The 3,005-nt window shown below is 50.1% G+C and overlaps 1 protein-coding gene across 1 annotated transcript; it reads left to right on the plus strand.

Annotated features, from left to right (window-relative positions):
* Positions 1 to 445: 445 nt before the first annotated feature.
* On the plus strand, positions 446 to 2,800 carry LOC149362587 (uncharacterized). The gene is made up of 4 exons (XM_089573111.1): positions 446 to 803; positions 899 to 1,075; positions 1,266 to 1,368; positions 1,511 to 2,800. The coding sequence occupies exons 1-4, from the start codon at positions 601 to 603 to the stop codon at positions 2,630 to 2,632; spliced, it is 1,605 nt and encodes a 534-aa protein (XP_089429237.1). The 5' UTR covers positions 446 to 600; the 3' UTR covers positions 2,633 to 2,800.
* Positions 2,801 to 3,005: the final 205 nt, after the last annotated feature.

Consider the following 3,005-nt stretch of genomic DNA (forward strand, 5'->3'; position numbering starts at 1 on the left):
AATTTTAGCCACAGCTGCGCATGCGCGAAACCGAGCGACGTCACGCGGAGCGCAGGTGGCCGCTGCTGCCGCTGCCGTCGCCGCCGCCGCGCGCTGACTCCGTCGTCTGAGCGTTGCCGCTTCTCATCCTCGCCACCGTTTTACCCTTCGCCGCTGCCGCGCGGTCGCCGCCGCCGTCCCAAGAGGAGCAGCTTCTTTCGCAAGGCGTTGCGAGAACGCGTGAGCGGCGGCGGCGGCTATACCATAGAAGAAGCGGCCATCCTCGCCACTGTTTGACCTTTCCCCGCAGCCGCGCGCAGTGCACATTTGAAAGGAGGGGTATATAAGGCGCGCTTGCCCATAGGCCTCTTGCGCTGGAGTTTGAGGTAACGTGGCGGCGCCTGGTGGCGGCAAGGAAAAGTTGGCTGGGTAGTACCACGTTGGGTCAGTAGTGAGGCCTGGCTGTGGCGGCACTCATTTCTAGCCTGCGTTTTGCGTCGATTAGCACGTTTTTCTAAGCTGTTGTGAGTGCAACAAGGCTCGTCACTTCTGACCGACCACGCCGCGGCCCGACCGTGGCTTAGTTTTGGAAAACCGACGCTCCGTGTGCCTTTGGACGAAATGCAGGCAGCAGAAGGAATCGGCGACGCCGATCCGCCCGAGAGACCTCGCTCAGTCTCCAAAAAGCGTCACCGTCGGTACTGCTGCGTCGTGGGCTGCCACGAGCAAGAAGGTCTGGATCCAAGTGTGAAATTCCATCGTTTTCCTTCGTCTCACGAAGCGGAGCGCCGGGCGCGCTGGATAGCTGCAGTTCGACGCACTGAGTAAGCGAACCTTCGCGTTGTGCTGGCTGCTTCGCCTGCCTTGATGTTTGTTTGGTTATCCGCGTTGCTGAAATTCTTTCTTTTTGCACATGCAGACCGGACGGCAAACCGTGGGATGCAGTGCCGAACACCAGAATATGCAGTCGCCACTTTGTGGGTAACAAGAAAAACGATTCGGCCAGTCATCCCGCATATGTCCCCACAATCTTCCCCGCGGTCTACAGCCGGCCTCATCTGCCCGACTCTTCAAGTCACTTGGAACGGTTTCAGAGGTGAGTAGGCCGTTTTATGCGCCAGGTGATCCGCTGGTTATCCTGTGGTAGGGAGCGTCGGCTGCTGCTGCTGTTGTGCTCTGTAGTGCTTCCAGATGACTCCTGTTTCGTCTGCTGCCGTCTGCTGCAGTTAAGCGTCAGATTTTAGTACTTCAATTGATTTTTTTTTCTCGTCATTCCAAACGTTTAGGTGGCGGAAAAGGGGCCTTAAGCAGAGTTTCTGCGCTGCTGGGAGCAACGTCCCAGATATGAAAACTGCGTCCGAGGAAATCTTCGACGAGAGAAACGAAGATGTAAGCATAAAATTTTTCTAAGCAGAACTACTTGCGTTGTTGATGTATAATTTTGCATTTCTGAACATTATCACATCCTTTACATTACCAACCTGTACTTATTGAAGTCTTTACATTTTTGCCCCTTTTACTTACCATGCAGCCATCAACCCAGAGTGTTCCGACTGCAGAGTGTTCCGACTGCACCGAGGTTCTTGATGACCACACAAGAGCAGATGTACATGGAGGCTTTCCCACGGCATCAACTCAAGGTGATGAAGCCTGCCACCCCACACCTCCGAAAGACGGCTTGCCTTCTGCAGGCACCCAGCAACGTGAAAGGTCATCCCAAACTGATGACCAGCAGACGGTGACACGTGCAGTTGGCCCGCACTTGAGGGTTTGCTACTTCTCGGGTTTTGAAAGCATTGTAAGTGCCCCCGATGCATTACGAAGTTTGTGTGGGGTGGACAGCAATGTGTTTTCATTATTGCTTAATCTTTTACCAACTGTCCGGGAAAGAGCAACTGATGTCACAGTTGAGAACAAACTTCTGATGTTTCTTATGAAAATGAAACTCGGAGTATCTTTTACCGCCATTGGTGTCATGTTTGGGGTGCATGAGAGCACTGCCTGCCGTATTTTTTATTCAGTTCTCAACACACTGGCAGAAATAACAAAAGATTGGATTTATAAGCCCCCTATTGAAGACATAAAACTTGCACAGCCTGAATGCTTCAAGAAAAATTACCCGCAGTGCACTCTGATCATTGACTGCACCGAAGTTAAAACTGAGACGCCGTCAGAAGTTCGGCAGCAGCACATGCTGTTTTCTTCATACAAGGGCTGTTACACACTTAAATTTTTAGTTGCAATTATTCCTAATGGAATGGTAGTTTTTGCTTCTGAGCCTTTCGGTGGACGATGCTCTGACACACAAATCACTCTTGAGTCTGGTTTTCTGCAGCTCATTGAACCAGACGACATGATATTGTCGGACAAAGGTTTCCCTGGCATTCGTACACAACTTGCTAACAAAGGAGTAGTAATGATAATGCCGCCCTTTTCAGCTGGAAGTGGCGTCCCATTTTCTCCTGAAGAAATGGAACAAACCTACAGAATTGCATCTGTGCGAATTCATGTTGAAAGGGTAATCCAAAGAATTAAGCTTTACGGAATCCTGAAATCTGAAGTTCCAATTTCACTTATTTCATCTATGAAGGAAGTTTTCCATATGTGCTGTGTTTTAGCAAACCTTCAACCTCATATAATTGCAATGACATAAGTACAATGACAAGAATGTGGCCTTTTAATTTGAACTTAAAGGTGCAGTGAAGAGGAATCTGAACTCGTCTTTCTGCCGCGGGAACTCCATCTACACGTTCCTAGCATTCTTAGAAACCTCGATTTATTGCCCTGTGTGGCCGATTTCCCTCATTAAATCGAATTAACGTCCGGCTCCGGCCTTTTTTTTTTAATTCTCCCCGCATGGTGGGCGGAGTCGACCAACGCGTGGAGTGCCTTTCACCCAGTCCCGTGGCGGCTTGCCGCTCTGCCATTGGCGGAGTGATACGTAGTAATCCTTAGAAGCAAACAGTCTGCGCGTATTTTTATTTCTGCGGGCTTATATTGCGGCTATATTATCTGCAAATGAAACT

Source organism: Amblyomma mixtum, chromosome 2 (assembly GCF_055824585.1).
Source record: "Amblyomma mixtum isolate Tamu chromosome 2, ASM5582458v1, whole genome shotgun sequence".
NCBI classification, from domain to species: domain Eukaryota; kingdom Metazoa; phylum Arthropoda; class Arachnida; order Ixodida; family Ixodidae; genus Amblyomma; species Amblyomma mixtum.

Coding starts and splice junctions, on each gene's coding strand:
- LOC149362587 (XM_089573111.1), top strand. CDS start 601: ATGCAGGCAGCAGAAGGAATCGGCGACGCCGATCCGCCCGAGAGACCT. Junction 804..898: donor GCTGCAGTTCGACGCACTGA/GTAAGCGAACCT, acceptor TTGCACATGCAG/ACCGGACGGCAAACCGTGGG. Junction 1,076..1,265: donor CACTTGGAACGGTTTCAGAG/GTGAGTAGGCCG, acceptor CCAAACGTTTAG/GTGGCGGAAAAGGGGCCTTA.